The following is a 21,774-nucleotide window of genomic DNA, read 5'->3' as shown; positions in this document are numbered from 1 at the left end:
TCTAGAACTTACTCATTTTGCCTAACTGAATTCTGTACCCTTTGGCCAAGATCTTCCCTATTTCTCCACTTTCTAACTCCTGGCTACCACCATCCGAGTCATTGAGTTCCACTATTTTAGATTCCACATATAAGTGAAGTCAGGCAATATTTGTCTTTCTGTTGTTTGACTTCTTCACTTAGCATAATGTCCTCCACCCTTACCCATGTTACCACATTTACTTCTTTTTTGTGGCCGAATAACATTCCTCGGTGTGTGTGTGTGTGTGTGTGTGTGTGTGTGTGTGGCATACCTTGACAGACATTTAGGTTGTGTCCCTATCTCAGTTATTATGAACAATGTTGCAGTGAACATGGCAGCACAAGTAGCTCTTCAAGATGTCAGTTTCATTTCCTTTGATATGTATCCAGAAACAGGATTGCTGGATCATAAGGTAATTCTATTTTTAATTTTTAAGGAACTGCCATACTGTTTTTCATAATGGCTATAAACAGTTTTCCATTTCCATCAGCCGTGTAGGAGAGTTCTTTTTCCCCCCACATTCCTCTTTTTTCTTTTTTAAGATTTTATTTATTTATTTATTAAGATTTTATTTATTTATTTTTGAGAGAGAGACAGAGCAAGTGGGGGAGAGGGGCTGAGGGAGAAGCAGACAACCCACTGAGCAGGGAGCCCAACATAGGGCTTGATCTCAGGACCCTGAGATCATGACCTGAGCCGAAGGTACCACTCAACCAACTGAGCCAGCCGTGTGCCCTTTTTTCCACATTCTAACCACACTTAATTTTGTCTTTTTGATAAAGGCCACTCTAATAGATGTGAGGTCATATCTCATTCTTGTTTTGATTTGCATTTCCCTATTGATTAGTGATTACTATCATATATCTTTTGGGCTTGTATCTTCAGTTGAGAAATGTCTATTCAGGTCTTTTGCCCATTTTTAAAATTGTGTTGTATGGGGGTTTTTTGCTTTTTTTTTTTCCATTGAGCTGTTTGAATTTCTTATATATTTGAAACATTAACCTCTTGTCAGATATCCGGTTGGAAAATATTTTCTCTCATTCCATAAGTTGTCTTTTCATTCTTTTGATCATTTCCTTTGCTCTGCAGACTTTTCAGTTTGATGCAGTCCCATTTACCTAGTTTTGCTTTTGTTGCCTGTCCTTTTTGGTGTTATACCAAAAAATCATTGCCCAGACCAATGTCAAGAAGCTTTTTCTCTATATTTTCCTAATAGTTTTACTCTTTTGGGTCTCATGTTTAAGTTTTTAAATCCATTTTGTATTGATTTCTGTATGTAGTATAAGGGTCCAATTTCATTCTTCTATTGTGAATAACCAGTCTTTCCCGCACCACTGTCTTTTTTCCATTGTGTTTTCTTGGCATTGTTGTCAAAGATCAGTTGAGTGTGAGTGAGTGGAATTTTCCTGGGCTCTCTATTCTGTTCCACTGGTCTATATTTCTGGGGGTTCCCCCCCCAATACCAAATTTTTTTAATTGCTGTGGCTTTGTAATACATTTTGAAATTAGAAAGTGTGAGGCCTCCAGCCTTCTTCCTCAAGACTGAGTTGGGGTCTTTTGTGATTACACAGGAATTTTGGGGTTATTTTTTTCTAGTTCTATAAAGAATCCCATTGGGATTTTGATATGGATTTCGTTGAATCTGTATGTCACTTTGGGTAGTATGGACCATTCAACAGTTAATTCTTCCAATCTTAGGCTGTCTTCCCATTTATTTATATATTCATTACTTTCTTTCATCAATGTATAATTTTCAGTGTACAGGTCTTTCACCTCTTTGGTTAAATTTATTTCTAGGTATTCTTTTTGTTGCTGTTGTGAATGGGATTGTTTCCTTAATTTCTTTTCAGGTATTTCATTGTTTATGTATAGAAACACCACAGATTTTTTCTTTTTATTTTGCTTTTGGGAGGGGTCTTTAGTGTTCTCTATATATACAATCATATCGTCTGCAAATAGAGCTAATGTTACTTCTTTCTTTCTGATTTGTTTGCTTTTACTTCTTTTCTTGACTAATTGCTCTAGCTAGGATTTCTAGTACTATATTGAATAGAAGTGGTGAGAGAGGGCATCCTTGTATTGCACTAGATCTTAGATGAAGAGCTTTCAGGCTTTCCTTACTGATTGTGATGTTTTCTGTGGGCTTTTCATATATAGTCTTTACTGTATTGAGATTAGTTGCTCTTATACCAGTTTTGTTGGAAGTCTTTATCATGAGTGGGTGCTGCAGAAAAAGCGTGCTAAATTTCATCTATTCAGGTGATCATGTGGCTTATTTTTTTAAATATTTTACTTATTTGACAGAGAGAAAGAGAAGCAGGGGGAGCATCAGGTAGAGGGAGAAGCAGACTCCCCTATATTTTGGAAGAGCTTAAGAAGGTTTGGTGAAAACTGTCCTGTGAGTGTTTGGTAACATTCACCCAAGAACTACCTGGTTGTGGGCTTTTTGTGGTAGTGGTCATTCAGAAGGTTTTGATTATTGATTCAGTCTCCTTATTTGTTATTGATCTGTTCAAGTTTTCAGTTTCTTCTTGGTTCAGTTTAGTAAGTTGTATGTTTCTAGGAATTTATTGATTTCTTCTAGATTATCTAGTTTGTTAGCATATAACTGTTAATAATAGTCCCTTCTGTTTTTTTTTGTTTTTTGATTTTTTTTGTTTTTTTTCCTAAAGCATCTGTTTTAATGTCTTTTTTTTCATTCCTGATTGTCTTCTCTCTTTTTTTCTTAGGCTAGCTATGAGTTCCTTGATTTTGTTTATTTCTTTTTCAGAAAATCAACTCTTGGGGCACCTGGGTGGCTCAGTTGGTTAAGCAACTGCCTTCAGCATAGGTCATGGTCCTAGGGTCCTGGGATCAAGCCCCACATTGAGCTCCCTGCTCAGTAGGAAGCCTGCTTCACCCTCTCTCACTCCCCTTGCTTGTGTTCCCTCTCTTGTTGTCTCTTTCTCTCTCTGTCAAATAAATAAATAAAATCTTAAAAAAAAAAGGTCAACTCTAATTTTTATTTCTATTTTTTAATTTGACTTATGTCTGCGATAATCTTTATTATTTTCTTCTTTCTAACTTTGGGCTTAGCTTGTTCTTTTTCTAGCTTTGAGGTATAAAGTAGCATTGCTTATTGAAGTTCTTTCTTTTTCTAAAATTTTATGCTTGAGAGAGAGATAACTTGCAAGAGCACAAGTTGCGGGGTAGGGAAGCAGAGAGAGAGGTAAAAACGGACTCCTTTCTGAGCAGGGAGTCCAGTGGGGTTCAATTCCAGGACCCTAAGATCATGACCTAACTACCTGCTGAGCAAGCAAGGAGCCCAATGTAGGGCTTGAACCCAGGACTCTGATATCGTGACCTGGGCCAACAGAGCCACCCAAGTGCATGGATCATGTGATCATGTGGTTTTCATCTTTCTTTTACTGTGGTTTATCACACTGATTTGCATAGGATGATTCTTGTAATGTGTTATGAAATTCAGTTTACCAGTATTTTATTAAAAGTTTTGCATCTGTGTTCATCAGGGATATTAGCCTTTTTCTTTTTTTATGGTATTTTTGGCTTTGGTATCAGAGTTATGCTGGCCTCATAAAATAAATTTCAAAGTACTTTCTTCTATCTTTTGGAAGAGTTTAAGAAGGACCTTTTATACTGCATAATAGCAATTTACACACCATTATTACAATATTACATTATTCTATATTTGTTTAAATATTTACCTTTACCGGAGATATTTATACTTTGATATGCTTTCATTATGGGAACAGAGGGTTATGGAAGTGAATTTTTATTCCTTTAAGATTTAATGTCACATCTTTTTTTTTTAAAAGATTTTATTTATTTATTTGACAGACAGAGATTACAAGTAGACAGAGAGGTAGGCAGAGAGAGAGGACAGGAAGCAGGCTCCCTGCTGATTAGAGAGCCTGACGCAGGGCTCGATCCCAGGACCCTGGGATCATGATCTGAGCCGAAGGCAGAGGCTTTAACCCACTGAGCCACCCAGGCGCCCCTTAATGTCACATTTTTTATGAAAACATCTTCTTCATATCTGTTCTACGCTATAATTTCAGTTATCTGCTCTCATTTATGATGCTGTGCTAAGTTTTTGATCTCTTCCCAAGCCCACCAGACTTAATGTTGCCTTCCTCTACTCTCTAGCCAAACTAGATCAGTATTTCTATAAATATGCCTTTCCTGTTTGTTTTAAAGATTTTTATTTATTTTAGAGAGAGACAGAGAATGTACACAAGTTGGGGGGGGGTGCAAAGAGGGAAAGGGAGAGAAGCAGACTCCCTGCTAAGCATGGAGCCCAATTCAGGGCTCCATCTCATGACCTTGAGATCATGACCCAAGTTGAAACCAAGAGTCAGACGCTTAACCAACTGAGCCACCTAGATGCCCCAATCACTAAAGGTTTCTAATGAAAAAAAATGTCTGAAGTTATCACATTGAAACCTGTAATAAAATACATGTCCTCCTCTCCTCTTTGTGTGTCTATTTATATGTGTATAAGTAAACATGCATGTGCATACCACATATAAAAACATACTTGATTATGGTTTTTAAATGACTTTTCACTTTGTAATTCCTGTTCTTGGATTTCTGTATGTTGATAGACAAATCCATAAAACCGGACTGATTGGTCCCAGTACAAATTCATTTTATTCACTGAGGCAGCTACCAGTTGCCTATCACATTCACCACATCAGTTATTCCTAACTGTCCTCAGCCTTTATCTAAATTTTCAACTCACTCATCGTCTCCTGTCATTCAAGAGAAATAATGTCACCTTTTCCTTTCCTAAGAAAATAAAAAAATTATTCAACCTGGGATCTCTTGCCTTTACCTTTTGGTTTCTCCAGTTTTTTCTCTATTTTCACCCTTTGCCTTTCTTTTCTAACTGTGTTGGAGGAATAATTGTCCTTCTGTTTGACGGCCAAGCCCTCTACACTTACACAAAACAGTAGCGGGAACAGCAGGTACAAAAGCCTAGAAACTTGAAAGAGCAGAGTTTGTGGGGAAAATACAAACTTTTCTTTGTGGACAAGTAAGCTTTTGAGTTAAATGATCCTGGTTTAATGCTAGTGCTGGGACTTACTGCCTAAATGACCTTGAGTTAACTTTTCTCCTTGGGCTTCATCTTTCTTATCTAGAAAGTGGATGCCAGCTACCTCCTAGGGTTGCTGTGAGATTAAATACCATGGGGTAAGCAGACAGCAAGTGGTAGCTGCTGTAGCTGTTATGCCTGGAACAGGAGTAAAACTATAGCAGTAGATCATTTCAGAATAAGTATTTGTTTACATTTCTGTCTCTGATACTAACTGTAAACTACAAGCCCTATAAGGTTAGGAACACTATTGTTCTCGTCTTCGTATCTCAGACACCTAGCACATAATCAGCACACCAGAAATACGTATGTATTATGTGCTAAATGAATGAGTAGTGAAGCTTCAATTTATATTGATGTAAATTGATAAGTAATTTCACTTTTTTGAAAAATTTAAGCTTTTGTGGATAATGAAAACCTTCTAGAGATTTTCATATCACATTGTTAGAAGTTTGTTTTCTTCATGTTTCCAAATACTAGCTTTTAGTCTGTCACTTTTGCATTCTAGACCTGAGTGAAAGAGTGTGTGTGCTTTTTTTTAACCCGTCTTGAATAGTAATTAATTGTTTCTGTCCCCTCTCCCCATTCAGGGAAGTGGTACAAGCAAACTGTGTTCACTGGAGGAAGAAGTTCTCCTTTATGTGCAAAATGAGTGCAAGTGCCGCGACTGGCATCCTGGATCCTTGTATCTACAGAGTATCTGTGAGGAAGGTATAAAAATAGCCAATTACGTCTCCCCTTTCAGAAACCATAATTAGTTCCATAGTCACTGACTCACTTTATTTAGCTCTACTTCATCGTTAAAACTGTTACATGTAATTCCACTTCACACTTGCAGCAATAATATAAATTACTGTGACAAATAGGATTTAAGAAAACCTGAAGTCATAAAGTATTACTCAAGAAACTTATCTCACTATGAATACACAGTGAAGTGTTGATCTGTTTGTATTATTTGGGGGGTTTCTATCTATCTTTATCCTGCCTTTCATTAAATTTCTCATTGTTAGGCATTATTTGAGGAACTTTACGTATATTATGTCTAAAAACAACCATGAAAATGGGTGTTATTTTTGTAATTTTGGAAAAACTCAAGTTCAGAAAGGTCATCATTTGCCCAAGTTCACATAGCTAGGTAATGGCAAAATGGGATTCAAACAAAAATCTTTCTAATTCCAAGGCCCTGTTTTGTTTTTTATATCATTTCCTTTCCACTTTAGGTTGAGGCATGTTCCTAGTAACCTACAAAGATGGTAATCTCAGGTGGATCAACTTAATATATATAGAAATATGTGATCCTACTTTTCTGGGGGTGAAAAAGAGGGAATCCATTTGTAACCACTACAGGTGAATGAAACTATTGGCTTTAAAATGTAACCTTTCTAACCTTAGAAGATTTTATTTATTTATTTAAGAGAGATAACACAAGCAGCGAAGGCAGGAGGCAGAGGGAGAGGGAGAAGAAGACTCCCCACTGAGCAGGGAGCCCAATGATGTGGGGCTCAATCCCAGGACCCCAGGATCATGACCTGAGGCAAAGGCAGACACTTAACTGACTAAACCACCCAGGTGCCACTACATTTTATATACATTTTTTAAATTACCAATATAATACAGATACATGTTCAAAAATAAAGGGAAGAACTTAGAATGAAAAGCAGGAGTCCCTTGCCTTGTTCTTTTCCTTTTCAGTCTTATGTCCTTCTTTATCAGATAAAAAGTTGTATTTTTAATTTACTTTCTCTACTTTTTGAGTGAATTGATAGCACTGTGTTGTGTGTAGCTATATTTTGTTATGTTGCTTAATCTACTCAGTCAGTGGCTCAGTCAGTGTTGGCCTTCAACTCAGGTCATGGTCCTGGAATCGAGTCTCATATGGGGCTCCTTGCTCAGTGGGGAGCCTACTTCTCCCTCTAACTGCCACTGCCCCTGCTTGTGCTCTCTCTCCCTCTCTGACAAATAAATAAATGTTTAAAATCTTTTAAAAAATAATAATAATAATTGCATCAAGGATTCCCTAAAGGAAGGATAATGCAGTGAAAGTGTGTATGTCATCATAATGACCTAGGTTTGAGTCCCAGATATGCTGCTTATTAACTGGGAGTCCTTAGGCAGTTCTCGGACTTCCTCAAAATCAGTTTCTTCATTTAACCTAAGAGTGTAATAATTGCTTTCTCTAAAAGTTATGAGGATTAACTGAGATAGAAATAAAGCATCCTACCTTCTCTTTCTGTGTTAATTGCTGCTGCAACTCATATTGAAAACTTGACTAAATGGAGTTCTCATAATTTTTGAAAGATGACCAGTCTTTTGAATTTTAATAAAAAGAAAGCATATAACCAGTTTAAAGTGTAACTGCTAATTAAAGACACTCAGTCTATTACAAAAAAACAAACAACTAATTATTTTGTAATTTAAGGTAGGTGAAACAAACCAGTTCCTCAGATTGTGATGGTTTGGTGTATTTGTTAGGGCACATACAATAAGCTGCTGAAGTAGATATCCAAATATACAATGATGTAAACAGGACAGAAGTTTATGTCTTTCTTGGGTAATAGCCAAGGGATCCTGGGGTGGTAGAGCAGCTCTGCCATCTTCACCATATGGTGCCCATCTTTAGATCCAAGGGAATTACTCCAGTGTTGCTATCTTTCAACCAATGAGAAAATAGAAAAGGCCACATGACAATAAAAGTAAGAACCCATAAAGAAAAATTAGTAAACTCATCTATATGAACATTTTATGCATTGCAAGAAAAAGTTTTATATAGCAGAAAATTTTATAAGCAAGTTTTATAAAAACTATAAAAAGTTTTATAAAAACTATAAAAAGTTTTATAAGCAAAGCTATAAATTAAAACATCTGCAAACCATGTCAGAGGACTAATTTCCTTGGGAGGGAAAGAGCTCCTTCAAATAAGAAGAAAAGATCAATAACCCTTTAGAAAAATAGGCAAGGATGAAATATGTATTTCACAAAGTGGAAAATATAAATAGCTTTCAAACCTACAAAAAAAATTACTCAGTCTCACTCATGTATGTTAAAACTACAAATAAGGTACCATTTTTTACCTATAAATTTAACAAAGATCAAAAAGTTTGATAAGGCACTCTGTTGCCTAGGACATGGGGAAGCAGTCCATCACCTGTCAACAAATATGTGAGCTCCTAAAAGTGCCAGATACTATTCTAGGCACTGAAAGGACAGTGGTGAACTGGAATGAGTTTCTGCCCTCAAGGACTCTGTTGTCTGGTTGGAGCTGGGGAAAAGAGTGATAGGAAAGACAGAGTAAGCATGTAACCAAATCAAATTGTTTTCAGATGGTCATTAAGTGTTGTATGTAAAATACAATGAGATAATAGAGAATAACTCAGGGAGAGGAAGTCATTTTAGAAAATTAGGGGAGACTTCTCTGAAAGGTAACACTTGAAGAAGAGGCACCCATGTAAAGATCTAGGGACCATTCTTAAAGGAGTAGGACCTTGTATTAACTAATACAGTCAAGGTTCTCCAGAGAAGCAGAATCAATAGAGTGGAGAGGTAGCTATATAGATATAGATTTATTATAAGGAATTGGTGTACACAGGCCAAGAACTCCCACCATCTGCCATCTGCAAGCTGATGGTGTAATTCCAGTCTCTGTCCATGGGCTGAAAACCAGGAAACTAATGGTGTAACTTCAAGTCAAAGCCTGAGTTAATTTAATTAGGAGTGCTGATGGTGTAAGTCCTAGTCTTAAAGTGGGAAAAAACTGATGTCCTAATTCAAACAGTCAGGTAAAGAGAGCGAATTTAACCTTCCTCAGCCTGTTTCTTCTATTCAGACCCTCAGCAGATTGGATGATGCCCACCCACACTGAGGAAAGCAATCTGCTTTCCTCTTTCCTTGACTGATTAAAATGTTAATCTTATCCAGAAACACCCTTACAGACATAGCCAGAAATAGTGTTTAAGCATATATCTAGGCACCCCATGGCCCAGCAAGTTGGCACATGAAAGTAACTATCCCATACCTGGAAGTAAAAAGGCCCTGTATTAGTTTTCTAGAGCTGCTTTATCAAAGTACCCCAAACTGGGTAACTTAAAACAGCACAGAGGTATTGTCTTCTAGTTCTGGAGGTCAAAAGTGAAAATCAAGGTGTCAGCAGGGCCATGCTGTAAAGGCTCCAGAAACTGTTCCATCCCCTTCTCCTAACTTCTGGTAGTTGAGGCATTCCTTGGCTTCTAGATGCTGCACTCCAGTTACATGGATGCCTTCTCCTTTTGTGTCTTCACATCGTTTTCCCCGTTTTCCCGCTGTGTGTGTCTGTGACTATGTTCAAAATCTCCTTTTTTTTTTTTTTTTTTTAAATAAGGGCACCAGTCATGTTGGATTAAGACCATATTCTAACTGGATTACCTATGTATATCCAAATAAGATCACAACCAAGGTACTGAGGATTAGGACTTCAACATATCTTGGCGGAGGGTGGAGTGGGAGGAGAAATGCACAATGCAATCCATAACGGGCCCCAAGATTATAATAAACCTGGGGATTTATGTTTCTGAAATTAATGTACCAGCTTATTTTTTTTTTTAAAGATTTTATTTATTTATTTGACAGAGAGAGATCACAAGTAGGCAGAGAAGCAGGCAGAGAGAGAGGAAGGGAAGCAGGCTCCCTGCTGAGCAGAGAGCCCGATGTGGGGCTCGATCCCAGGACCCTGAGATCATGACCTGAGCCGAAGGCAGCGGCTTAACCCACTGAGCCACTCAGGCGCCCAATGTACCAGCTTATTAAAGACCACCTGTCCCTCTGAAAACAGCCCAGAGAAGTTAGACACAATATTAAAAACGCTGCTTGAAGGCATCAGAAGCTGCCAAGGCAGAAGGGACTTAAGAAGATTAGACTCATAGACAAGGGAAGGATAAAGAGATGAGCCTGACATTTGTTGTTGCTTTTCCCCCTCAAAGCATTTCCTAAGTTGCAAGCAATGGTTAAGAAGCTGAGCTGAAAGCAATGGCTGAGGAGAAGCTAGCTGAGATCCCAGCAATTTTATAAGACTAAAGGGACAAAAACTGGAGTCCAGTACCCATCAGCAGGAAGGGCCTTTGTAAATACCCCAAACTTTTCATTGGGACTCCCTAAGAGTTTCAGCCTAGAAGGAGTGTAGTGGATGTAGGTCAGCCTATACAAAGATTGAAACTTAGCTTCTAATCAGCTTAATCCCTGCTTATATGAAGGTGATCTGCCCCTTTCAGAACTTGCCAGAAGCAAGTATGTATCTTCTCTGAAGGAAAATAACATTATTCGAAGCCTTAAATTATCATGCACAAAAATTACCAAACATCCAAAAGACATGACTGCATGACCAAAAATCAAAAGGAAAATAGATAATGAAAACAGACTCATGGAAGATACAGGTTTTAGGAAGATCAGAGACAAACTTTTACAGTAACTATAATGAGTGAACAATAATGGGAATTTTTTTGGAGAACTAGAAACTATTAAAAAAACCTGAATTTTAGAACCAAGAAGAAATAATTAAAATTTAAAATAAATAGACAATTTATTATTTATTGACAGCTGGCTTGGTTAGTAGAGCGTGGGACTCTTAGTCTTGGGGTTGTGAGTTTGAGCCCCATGTTGGGTGTAGACATTACTTTAAAAAAACTGTTTTTAATAATAAATAAAGCTAAATAGATAAAAATAAATCTCAACAGATGGCTTTAACAGCAGGCTTACCAAAACTGAAGAGAGGTTTGGTAAACTGGAAAATAAGACAAAAGAAAATACCCAGACAAAATCACAGAAAGAGAGTAGAAAATACAAAAAAGAATGTAAGACATGAGAAATAGTATAAAGGTCATTAATATATATGTAATTGGAGTCTTGGAGTGGAAAGAGATTGTGGCTGAGAATGTTCTAAAAAGATGAAAAATATCAAGCCACTGATTGAAAAGTATTATAAACCCCATTTAGGTTAAACAACAAATCTGTCATTTTTTTAAGATTTTATTTATTTACTTGACAGAGATCACAGGCAGGCAGAAAGAGAGGGAGAAGCAGGCTCCCTGGGAGCAGAATGCCCGATGCGGGGCTCGATCCCAGGACCCTGGGATCATGACCTGAGCTGAAGGCAGAGGCTTTAACAGACTGAGCCACCCAGGCGCCCCAAATCTGTCATGTTTAAATGATGGAAGACCAATCGGGTTGGAAGATGGAAAAGATGGAGAGGGAAAGTTCTTGGTGATGAGGATAGAGGCACTAGATCATATAGGGCCCTATAGGACATGGTAAGGAGTTTGGATTTTATTCTAATTACAGTTGGAATCCATTTGAGGATTTTACTAAGGAGAGATATGATCTTCAAAAATCAGTTTTGATGCTGTGTAGAGGATGCATTGCAGATAGACCACATAGGTGGTGGGGATGGTTCAGGTGAATAATGCTTACATTGCCATGGAGTTATAACCAAAGAGACTATATAATTTGGGATATATTTCTGGAGGAAGACCCCCACTAATGGATTGGATGTGGTAAATGAGGGAAAAAATTTGAGGATAAATCTTAGACCTTTTCCTGAGCATATAAGAAGATAATTATACTATTTATTGAAATGACAGGAGCTCAGAGTGAAATAATTTTGGGGACTGATAAGCAGAAATCAGCAGGCCTATTTTGGCCATGTTACATTGGAAGTGTCTATGAGATACCAAGTAGGAATGTCCAGTAGTCATTTAAAGGTACCAGTTTGGCACTCAGGGGAGAATTCAGACTAGAGACAGAGACATGAAAGTTATCAGCATACAGTTTTTATTTAAAGCTACAGATCTGGGATGCCTGGTTGGCTTGGTCAGTTAAGTGTCCATCTCAGTTTCGGCTCAGGTCATGATCTCAGGGTTGCAAGATAGAGCCCAACATCAGGCTCCACACTGAGAATGGAGCCTGCTTGGGATTTTCTCTCCCTCTCACTCTCTCTCTCTCAAAACAAACAAAACAGTAACTACAGACTTGAATGGGGGAAAGTATAGACATAGACGATAACAAGCCCTGAACCAAATCCTGGATCATTCCAACACTCAGAGGTAGTATAAATTATAGTTAGCAGGAGATGAGCAAGAATTCATATGTATCACTTCTTATATCCTTTTGGTGAGTTCTTAGCACACTGCCACAGCACAAGAGGAAGGTAGAAAATGTTGTCATAGTACCACATGATGTCACTTGTATGTGGAATTTAAAAAACAAAACAGATGAACATAGGGGAAGGAAAGGATAAATAAAATAAGATGAAAACAAGGAGGCAAATCATAAGAGACTCTATAGGGAAAAAACAGGGCTGCTGAAGGGGAGGTATGTGGGGGCATGGGGTAACTGGGCTTGGGTATTAAGAAGGGCATGTGATGTACTGAACACTGGGTGTTGTATGCAACTGATGAAGCATTGAACTCTGTCTCTGAAACTAATAACACACTATATGTTACTTAAATTGAATTTAAATTAAAAAAATTTTAAATTATTGTCATTATTTTGGGGTGCCAGATGCCCACGTAAAAGTACAGTTTTCTGTTACTTCAGAGAGCAGGGGAATGGATGGTTGGAGTACAGCTAGCATTCTTTCTACAGAGGTTGAATACAGAAGTAGGTCCAGCAAATGAAAGTGAGAAGGAGCAGCCAGTGAGATAGGAGTAAAACCAAGTAATTGTGGCACAATGGAATGTTAGAAAAAAAAAAAAGTCATGTAAGAAAGGAGGTGGAGTGGCCAAGTTTGTCAGATGTTCTTGGGGGGTTAAGTAAGATGGAGATGGAGCCTTTGGGCTTTAACAAAAATGGACAGCATTGGTAATCTTAAGAACCATTGCAGAAGGGAAAATGACGACAAAAACCTGTTAGAAGTAGATTGAATAGAGATTGGGATACAGCAAATTGAGAAGTTTTTGAGCAGTTTAGCTATAGAGGGAAGCAAAGAATTAGCTAGAAGAGACAAGGATCATCTGGAGAAAGTTTTGTTTTATTTAGTGAAGTGTGCTCTTAAGGGATATGACAATAACATAGTAAGAATAATTCAATAATTCATAATGGGGCAGATTTATTGGCATGGCCACGCCAGAAATCAATGGGACAGGAAAGGGGAAGAGCAGCAAATATTCATAAATAATTGAGTTTACCATAGATTGCTGCTCATCTTATTTCAATTCACCACTTTTTTGGGGGAGGGAGGCGCTGGGTACATGGTACATGGTACATGTACATTAATGGTACATGACAAGGTAGGGTTCCCCAGGTTCCTCCCCTTCTTCATGGGGTCTGGGATGGAAACTGTTCAGAGGTCAGGAGATTCTCAATACGTTGGGGGATGAGTTAGGGCAAGAATTCCCAGCATCTGAGGGCCTCTCTCTTCTTGTTCTGCTGGGACTGATGGTCCAGGGGGCTCTTACTCCTTGGAGGCCATGTAGATGATAAGGTCCACCACCTGGTTGCTATAGCCAAATTCATTGTCATACTAGAAACAAGCTAGACAAAGTGGTCTTGGAGAGCAATGCCAACATCAAAGGTGGAAGAATGGGTGTCACTTTTATAGTCACAGGAGACAACCTGGTACTCATTGTAGCCCAGGATGCCCTTGATGGGGCCCTCTGATGCTTGCTTTACCACTTCACCACCTTCTTGATGTCATCATATTTGGCAGCTTTCTCCAAGCAGTAGGTCAGATCCATGATTGATGTGTTGCAGGTGGAGACACAGAAGGCCATGCCAGTGAGCTTCTCATTCACTTCAGGGATGATCTTGCCTACAGCTTTGGCAGCACCAGTAGAAGCAGGGATGATGTTCTGGGCAGTCTCTCTCAATCATTATGCGGCAGCTTCCCAGAGGGTCCATCACAGTCTTCTGGGTGGCACTGATGGCACGGAGTCATGAATCATGAGTCCCTCCATGATGCCAAAGTTGTCAAGAATGACTTTAGCCAGAAGGGCCAAGCAGTTGGTGGCGCAGAAGGCATTGCTGACAGTCTTGAGGGGGTTGCCATACTTCTCATGGTTCATGCCCATTACAAACATGGAAGCATCAACAGGAGGGGCAGAGATGATGACCCTTTTGGCCCCACCCTTCAAGTCAGCTCCAGCCTTCCCCATGGTGGTGAAGACCCCAGTGGACTCACAACATACTCAGCATGAGCATCACCCCATTTGATGGTGACAGGGTATCACTCCTGGAAGATGGAGATAGGTTTTCCATGGATGACAAGTTTCCTGTTCTCATCCTTGATGGTACCATTGACTTTGCTGTGGGTAGAATCATACTGGAACATGTAGACCATGTAGTTGAGGTGAATGAAGGGTCATTGATGGTGACAGTATTTGCTTTGCCAGAGTTAAAAGCAGCTCTGGTGACCAGGTGCCCAGTAAAGCCAAATCCATTTATTATGTTCACCATTGTGTCTTAGGGACGTAGCTGGCACTGCACTGTAAGATGTAGCTGTCTGTAAAACAGGGAGGAGCAGAGGGCTTATTCACTACTTTAAAGATGGAAATGGTATTCAAAAAAAATGAACTCTTGCCATTTGCAACAACATGGATGTACCTAGAGGGTGTTGTGCTAAGTGAAATATCAGAGAAAGACAAATACTATATGATTTCACTTCTATATGAAATCTAAAAAACAAAACAAACAAAAACCAGAAACAGAATCATAAGTACAGAGAGCACACTGGTGGTTGCCAGAGGGGAGGAGGATGAGGGGATGGTTGAAATAGGTGAAGGAGATTACGAGATACAAACTTCCAATCATAAAATGGCTGTCACAGAGGTGAAATGAAGTAAGTCACAGAGATGAAAAGTACAGCATGGGGGAATATCATTACTAATTTTGTAATTGCATTGTATGGTGACAGATGGTGACTATACTTACCATGATGAGCATTGCATAATATTTAGAATTGTCAAATCACTATGTTGTAACCTAAAACTAATTTTTTTAAAGTGAGTAGGGAGAGGAGATTCTGACCCTAATTGTAATGGCAAACACACATACAGGATATATTGTATGCTGGGCTTTGTTCTAAGTGTTTTATACTTAATTCCCTCAACTGTGCAGTGTCCTAAATCCAGAGATTTGGCAAATTATTGTATAGTTATATGTTTCAAATAAAATAAAATGTCAAGATGCCTATACATTTTTTTTTATTATTTTTTACTTTTGCCTGTCTTGTTCACATTAGTTAAGAGGGAGTCTACTATACTAACATGGGTATTATTTGTGTGTGTGTGTGTGTGTGTGTGTGTGACACACACACACACATATATTTATATTAACATGGACAATATCATATATAAGTAGAAGAAAGTAAGATGTAAAACAGTGTGTGTAGGGGTACCTGGGTGGTTCAATCAGTTAAACGTCTGCCTTCAGCTTAGGTCATGATCCCACAGTCCTGAAATAGAACACCAACATCTGGCTCTCTGCTCTGCAAGAAGCCTGCTCTCCCACTCCCCCTGCTTGTGTTCCCTCTCTTGCTGTCTCTTTCTCTGTCAAATAAATAAACAAAATCTTTAAAAGAAAAAAGAAAATAACAGTGTGTGTGGTATGGTACATTTGAGTAAAAGGCATCTTTTGGTTTGTTCCTAAAAGTTGGTAACAGTAGTTGTCTTTGGGGTGGGAGTTTCAACTCTTAATAAAATCTTTCCACAGTTTCATTCACGTGCTTACTAATAAGTAAATAATTTAACCTTTCTTTGATGATTTGGGTTCTTACGGTGTATCTAGGGTACTTTTTGGCAATTTCTTCTTCAGAATAGATTAAAAATTAGCTTGTCTTCTTACCATTTCCCTTTTTCAGATTTAAGTTAAATTCTCAATTAAACTTCTGACAATTTGGGGAATAGGGGTAGGGTAGCCATCCAAATAGTTGAATTTAGGATCATTAGAAATTTACTGTCAATATTTATTAAGCATGTAAATATGTAAATATCTACTTCAGGATTATTTTATTTGTGTTTAATTTTAAATCTTTATTTTTTTAAGATTTTATTCATTTTATTTGTCAGAGAGAGAGAGAGAGAGAGCGAGCACAAACAGGGGAAGCGGCAAGCAGGAGAAGAAGCAGGCTCCCCACTGAGCAGGGAGCCTGATGTGGGTGGGACTTGATGCTAGGACCCTGGGATCATGACCTGAGCCTAAGGCAGACACTTAACCAACTGAGCCACCCAGTTGTTCATAATTTTAAATCTTTAATCATATGATATCCTTATAGTGTTTTTTATCTTTCACAGGAATTGAAAGGTGGAAAAGCTTATGCAAAGGTAAGTAGATGTTTTTTAACTCTTTTGGAACTTGTAATATTACTCACTGCTACTTATAAGCCTAAAAATTAAATGGTTTGCTCTTCTAATTGCTATTCAGGTTGGCTGTTTTTACTTGTTTATTTATTTATTTATTTATTTATTAAGATTTTTATTTATTTTAGAGAGTGCAAGTGGGGGAAAGAGCAGACTCCCCACCAAGCAGGGCTCCATCCCACAACCGAGAGATCATGACCTGAGATGAAATCAAGAGTCAGACGCTTAACCGACTGAGCCACCCAGGCACCCCAAGTTGGCTGTTTTTAAATAAAGCAACTTGGAGATTGAACAGTTGGATCCAGCAATAAATTATAGGCACATTCTTCCTAAAAACTGGTTATAAGATGTTATTCTTACATTTCAGCTTCCCTACTAGAAGATCATCTCTGGTTTCCATTAAGTAATAGCATCTGTTAATACCGTCTCCCCTGGGAAGTGTTACTAATCCTGCCTCCCCTCACCACTCAGTGGAATAGGACCTCTCCTCTGTGTTCTCTTAGCAGTCTGTAGTACATGATCACTACAATTCTTTATACTTCTACTAGCTATATGGAATTACTAATGATTTGTGTGCTCACCTTTTTGATGAATAGAAGGAATTAGTAATACTGCCAGAAACATACATACTCCTCTTTTATTTTCATCTCTGATGGTATCTCTGTCAATTCAGTCATCTGCGCCAGGATACCAGCTTAACCATCAACTCTTAAGTCCTTAAAACTATGTGGTTGCAGTGTCAGTTAGGATGTTCTTTGCTACAAGTAACAGATTACCCTCCTCACCTAGAGGGGTTTTGTTTTGTTTTGTTTTTAATTTCACAGAGCAAGTAGATATGAAACAGAGCTGCAGATGTGAGCTAGAGCTGCTCCAGGAGTAGTTAATCCACTGACTAAAGGACGTCATCAAGAACCCATGTTACTTTTCTCTTTTCATTCGTCCATTCACTGTGTCATGGTTTTATCCTTGCCCAGCTCTTCTCATGATCACCAGGTGGCTTGAGTTTTAGTCCACACATTCACATATGACAAAATCCAGCTGAGTGAGGAAATCTCTGAGTGAAAAAATTTTTCCTAGTTGGCCCTCAGAAGATTTCCCCATAACTTTCATTGGCCACAACTGGATGATATGGCCACTCCTAAACCAGGCATGGGTGGTAGGAATGAATTGCCATGACTAGTTTAGACTCATCAGTTTGACAATGAGCTAAAGGTTGGGCTACTTTCCTTTTGCACATGGATGAGCTAAGGGTGGACACTTGAATAAAATCAGGGCTCTGCTAACAAGGAATATAAGAACATTGGATGATGGTGGGGAGGCAAAAAACAGGTCTGCTGCAGTTGACAAATCCTGATTTCTCCTTTCTTATTTAAAAACCATCCCTTCTCTCCATTCACAAGGCAGGTGCCTTAGGTTATGCCTTCATTATTTCGTACTTAAAACCTGCACTGGCCTCTTACTTTTTATTCTCTGCCTCTGATGTCTCCCTCTATCTGTCCTCTATATTATTGCCATAGGATCATTCTGAAATTCAGACATGATCATTCCCCCACTTTTAGTCCTTCAGCAGCTATCTATTGTCTGTAAAGGAAAATGAGCTGAAAGTCTTTAGCTAGCATTTAGACCATCTTGGACATCATCTGTAACATGCTCACACTCACACTCACTTAATTCTTATGCTTCAGACTTACTGCCCTCAGAAACCTCCTGGAATGTACTCTGCTCTTTTATGCTCTTTGCCTTGTGACTTGATATTTTCTCTACCATGCATATGCTTCCCCCTTCCCTTGTCCTGTCAACTTATACAGCATTAAGCGTTCGGTTTAGTCATCCTTTCCCCTGAGAAATTTTCTTTTCCTTTCTGTCTTGTAACTGTGCCTTCTTCCATTCCAGCACTTAAACTTTTTTTTTTTTTTTTAATAAGAATGTGTTTTCTGGGGTGCCTGGGTGGCTCAGTGGGTTAAAGTCTCTGCCTTCGGCTCAGGTTATGATCTCCGGGTCCTGGGATCGAGCCCTGCATCGGGCTCTCTGTTCAGCAGGGAGCCTGCTTCCTCCCACTCTCTCTGACTACTTGTGATCTCTCTGTCAAATAAATAAATAAAATCTTAGAAAAAAACACATTCTTTTTTTTTTTTATCTTCTCTCATTTAACTGTGAGCTCTTTGACCCTAGGAATAATTTATATATTCCCAATGCCTAATGTTACCTAAAATGTAGATGCTCAGAATTATTTGCCAATAAAGTAATATCTACCACAGAAGTAACTAGTATCTAAGTATATGTGCCATTTTAAGGAGACCGTTATTTCAGTGAAGCCATAAGGAAATATGGACTCCTTGGTGCCTCACTAGTCCTTGCCTGTCCTGTTCTCACTGTTTTTGCAGTGTCCAGAACAGGGCCTGGCACATAAAAGGTGCTCAGTAAGTAAATATTGACCTTCAGCTTGAAACATTCACAGTCTTCATTGGTAACCTACAGCCTAAAACATCACATTGCTATACATTTTTTATGCTTTCTTAATGGTGACTGACCACATTCTTTTTTATTTTTTTATTCTTGGTGACATAGTAATACCAGCTTTCTAATAGTGAGTGCTAAGCCAGTAGTCTGCTTTTTGTTCAACAAATATGTATTAACTGGCCGCCTGGGTGGCTCAGTGGGTTAAGCCGCTGCCTTCGGCTCAGGTCATGATCTCAGGGTCTTGGGATCGAGTCCCGCATCGGGCTGTCTGCTCAGCAGGGAGCCTGCTTCCTCCTCTCTCTCTCTCTGCCTGCCTCTCTACCTACTCGTGATCTCTGTCTGTTAAATAAATAAATAAAATATTTAAAAAAAAATATGTATTAACTGCCAGCATATGGAAAAACTGTTCTCGGCACAAAACAGACCCAAATCCCTGCCTTTGTGGAGCTTATAGTCTTATGGAAGGTTGGAGGGGACAGACAGTAAACAAAATAAATATGAAATGTGTATGTATGTGATATGCTGACAGCTACTAAGGAGAGGAACAAGACAGGTAACGGGTAAAGGAGGACAACTACAGGGTAGGGGAGAGAGGGAGGGAGGAGTCAGGGCAATAAGAAGGCTCCTTAGGTGGTATTTGAGCATAGACCTGAATGGAGTGAGGAGGAAAGCTACAGGAAGATCTAAGGATGTGTCAGGCAAAAGAACAGTAAGTGTTAAAGGCCTTGAGGCAGTCTTGGCATTTTCAAGAAGAAAGACATTGTGGCCAGGAGAGTAAATAAGGAAGAGGGTGGGGAAATGAAGCTGACAAGGTGGTGGCCAAGGATGAAGGGACCGGAGACAGTCAATGTAGACAACTCTCTCAAGGAGTTGTTTTTTCTTTTTTTTTTTAATGAAAGCAGAAAAATAGTCCAACAGACTGGAGAGAGATAGGGGATGAGGTTTTCTTTTGTTCATTAAGATGGTAAAAACTCCAGCATGCTTGTGTGCTAACGGAGTGGTTCAGTAGAGAAGGGAAACTTGAGAGCACAGAAGAGAGGGAGGAATTCCTGCAGCAGTGAACTTGAGTAGGCAAGAGGAGAGTGGTTGGCTTCAGGTTGGAGCACAGCTGGGTCAATTACTACAGCACATGGGTATAGCTGCAGAAAGGTGAGGGGATGTGGTTGGCAATAAGAAATTCTGGAAGTTAAGTGCTCTTTTGATTGCCTTTAGCTTCTGGGTGAATTAGGAAGCAAGGCATCAGCACAGAGTTTGAGTGGAAAGGAGTTGCTGGAGATTTCAAGGGAAAGAGTAATATATGAAATACGGCCTTCAGATGATGTGTAATCAAATAGCCCCATGAATCTTCACATGTTCATTGGTATGTGGCTTTACCTTGGACACATCCAGGCTTTTCTGCTGATCTCTTAGACCCCTAAAAGGCAGTAAGGCGAGAGGAGCTGTGTGAAAATTAGTTAGATGTCACCTGTGGCCTGATGTGTTCTGACTTACTATTGCATTTAGGAATCATGGCCTTTAAACTGGTCTGTAAGTTCTTATTTTTCATTCTTTTTGTACCAGTTAAAAGTTACTAAAACAATGCTCTAGCCTGTAGTTAAAATCTTCATCTTGAATGCCTTCTTATGTGCCCAATATGTATCTTAAAATCTTAAAGCAGGCAGCTTAAAATTTTTATTAGGTATTCAGGGATATGTGCTTAATTGCAAATTCAAAACATTTTTTTGTTTTTCAATAAAAGACTCCATATGCACTGCACATAGTTGTATAGAATAGAACAGACTTAGTTTAAAAAAAAATGGGACCTATTTCTTGTACCACTTGGAAATAAGAAATAGGGGTTGAACAACATCAGAGGACAGACCGTGGGTGATCTTTGATAGCTGTAGAAAATGGGAATTGAGGGGCGCCTGGGTGGCTCAGTGGGTTAAAGCCTCTGCCTTCAGCTCAGGTCATGATCCCAGGGTCCTAGGATCGAGCCCCACATCGGGCTCTCTGGTTGGCGGAGAGCCTGCTTCCCTTCCTCTCTCTGCCTGCCTCTCTGCCTGCTTGTGATCTCTGCCTGTCAAATAAATAAATACAGTCTTAAAAAAAAAAAAAAAGAAAGAAAGAAAGAAAGAAAATGGGGATTGAACCTGAGTAGTAATGAGAGGAAGGAAGAGGATTTTTTTCAATTTATTTTTTATTTTCAGCATAACAGTATTCATTATTTTTGCACCATACCCAGTGCTCCATGCAATCCGTGCCCTCTATAATACCCACCACCTGGTACCCCAAGGGAGAGGATTGATCTAAACTTTTGGAGAGCAGCATAGAGGGTTGTTGTAGGGCACAGTTTTGGGGAAGGGGAAAAGGTTTCATAAGAAGGGATTTAGCTTAAGTGTGATCAGCAAAGCAAATGCTGTGGAGTGTGGTGAAGGAGTAGGGGCTTATACTGAAGAAAACTTAAATCATTCTATTTCTTGCATGGAAAGTACGAATTTAATAACCTGCAACTGTTTGTAGTCACCAGTGGTTAACTGGGCATGGAGCCAGAGGCAGAATAGGGAGAAGAAAGTCTGATCAGTTTTCTTTATGAATATGCAAATGATCATGATTGGTCTGCTACCATTTCCCACAGTGTGGGGTGAGTACCACTGCTACTTGCAATGATTTTAATTGTTTGATAAACATTGTTTCTACTTCAACAGCTACGTATTTCAGTGTGTACAGAAAAAAATATATTTAGCACATCAAATATGTGATTTGAGATCAAATTGCCTAAGACAAGATTAGAATACTTAACACATTTTTACAAAAGAAGCAAGGCAATCTAAAGACACACATTAAGCAAATAATAAAGCAGATACCGCCAAAACTGCAAATGACTGATTTTGAGAAAAC

General features: G+C 38.9%; 1 protein-coding gene and 1 pseudogene across 3 annotated transcripts in view; one reads left to right on the top strand and one right to left on the bottom strand.

Moving 5' to 3' along the window:
* The window catches only part of FAM102B (family with sequence similarity 102 member B), an 85,365-nt gene that overhangs the window by 35,093 nt on the left and 28,498 nt on the right, over nt 1–21,774 (top strand). For all 3 annotated transcript variants that reach the window (XM_032301529.1, XM_032301527.1, XM_032301528.1), the window contains 2 exons: nt 5,707–5,827; nt 16,369–16,398. In XM_032301529.1, the coding sequence (XP_032157420.1) occupies nt 5,707–5,827; nt 16,369–16,398 (151 nt within the window). The remainder of the gene's footprint in view (nt 1–5,706; nt 5,828–16,368; nt 16,399–21,774) is intronic.
* On the bottom strand, nt 13,480–14,533 carry LOC116566890 (annotated as a pseudogene).

Source organism: Mustela erminea, chromosome 10 (genome assembly GCF_009829155.1).
Source record: "Mustela erminea isolate mMusErm1 chromosome 10, mMusErm1.Pri, whole genome shotgun sequence".
Classification (NCBI taxonomy): Eukaryota; Metazoa; Chordata; class Mammalia; order Carnivora; family Mustelidae; genus Mustela; species Mustela erminea.
Note: the sequence above shows the minus strand (reverse complement) of the source record. Positions and strands in the feature narration are given on the sequence as shown.